Source organism: Trachemys scripta, chromosome 5 (genome assembly GCF_013100865.1).
Source record: "Trachemys scripta elegans isolate TJP31775 chromosome 5, CAS_Tse_1.0, whole genome shotgun sequence".
Taxonomy (NCBI): domain Eukaryota; kingdom Metazoa; phylum Chordata; order Testudines; family Emydidae; genus Trachemys; species Trachemys scripta.
Window position 1 is genome coordinate 139,821,882 of NC_048302.1, and position 768 is coordinate 139,822,649.

Here is a 768-nt window from a genome sequence, read left to right on the forward strand (position 1 = left end):
GCCCCCACAGCGCCCCGTACTGGGAGAGGCCAGGCTGGAGGAGCCGGGAGCTCCCCCCACAGCCAGTTCCCGCCCCGCCCCCACAGCGCCCCGTACTGGGAGAGGCCAGGCTGGAGGAGCCGGGAGCTCCCCCCACAGCCAGTTCCCGCCCCGCCCCCACAGCGCCCCGTACTGGGAGAGGCCAGGCTGGAGGAGCCGGGAGCTCCCCCCACAGCCAGTTCCCGCCCCGCCCCCACAGCGCCCCGTACTGGGAGAGGCCAGGCTGGAGGAGCTGTCATTTCCACAAGCGAGCGATCCCCTTTTTGTTGCTGTATGGAATGGGACTGGCCTGCACGGGGCTCCAGGCCAGGGCAGAGGGGTGGGTGGATGCTGAGGGGAACAGGGGTGTGACTCCTTCTGTTCTCCTCCAGCCTCCTCAGCTGCTGCCAGAATCACCCCGAGCTGGCCAAGCCCAGTGAGAAGTTCGTGGCCCTGGTCACGGGCCTCCTGGAGCGGTTGCTGGACTATCGCGCTGTCATGAACGACGAGAACAAGACCTACAGCATGAGCTGCACCGTCAACCTGCTGGTGGGTCCCCGGCCGCGTGCCCCGCCGGGCAGCTGAGCAGCTCCCGCCCCCCAGCCCGGCGTCCCCCGCCCCCCAGCCCAGCATCCCCCACCCCCCAGCCTGGCGTCTCCCCCGGGCAGCTCCCGCCCCCCAGCCCGGCGTCCCCTGCCCCCCAGCCCAGCATCCCCCACCCCCCAGCCTGGCGTCTCCCCGGGCAGCTCC

At 71.7% G+C, this 768-nt stretch overlaps 1 protein-coding gene across 1 annotated transcript in view; it reads left to right on the forward strand.

Annotated features, from left to right (window-relative positions):
- The window catches only part of LOC117878454 (dedicator of cytokinesis protein 2-like), a gene marked incomplete in the record, with an annotated part of 325,642 nt that overhangs the window by 289,210 nt on the left and 35,664 nt on the right, over nt 1–768 (forward strand). Inside the window, 1 exon segment of the mRNA XM_034772650.1 lies at nt 411–567. Within this exon segment, the coding sequence (XP_034628541.1) occupies nt 411–567 (157 nt within the window).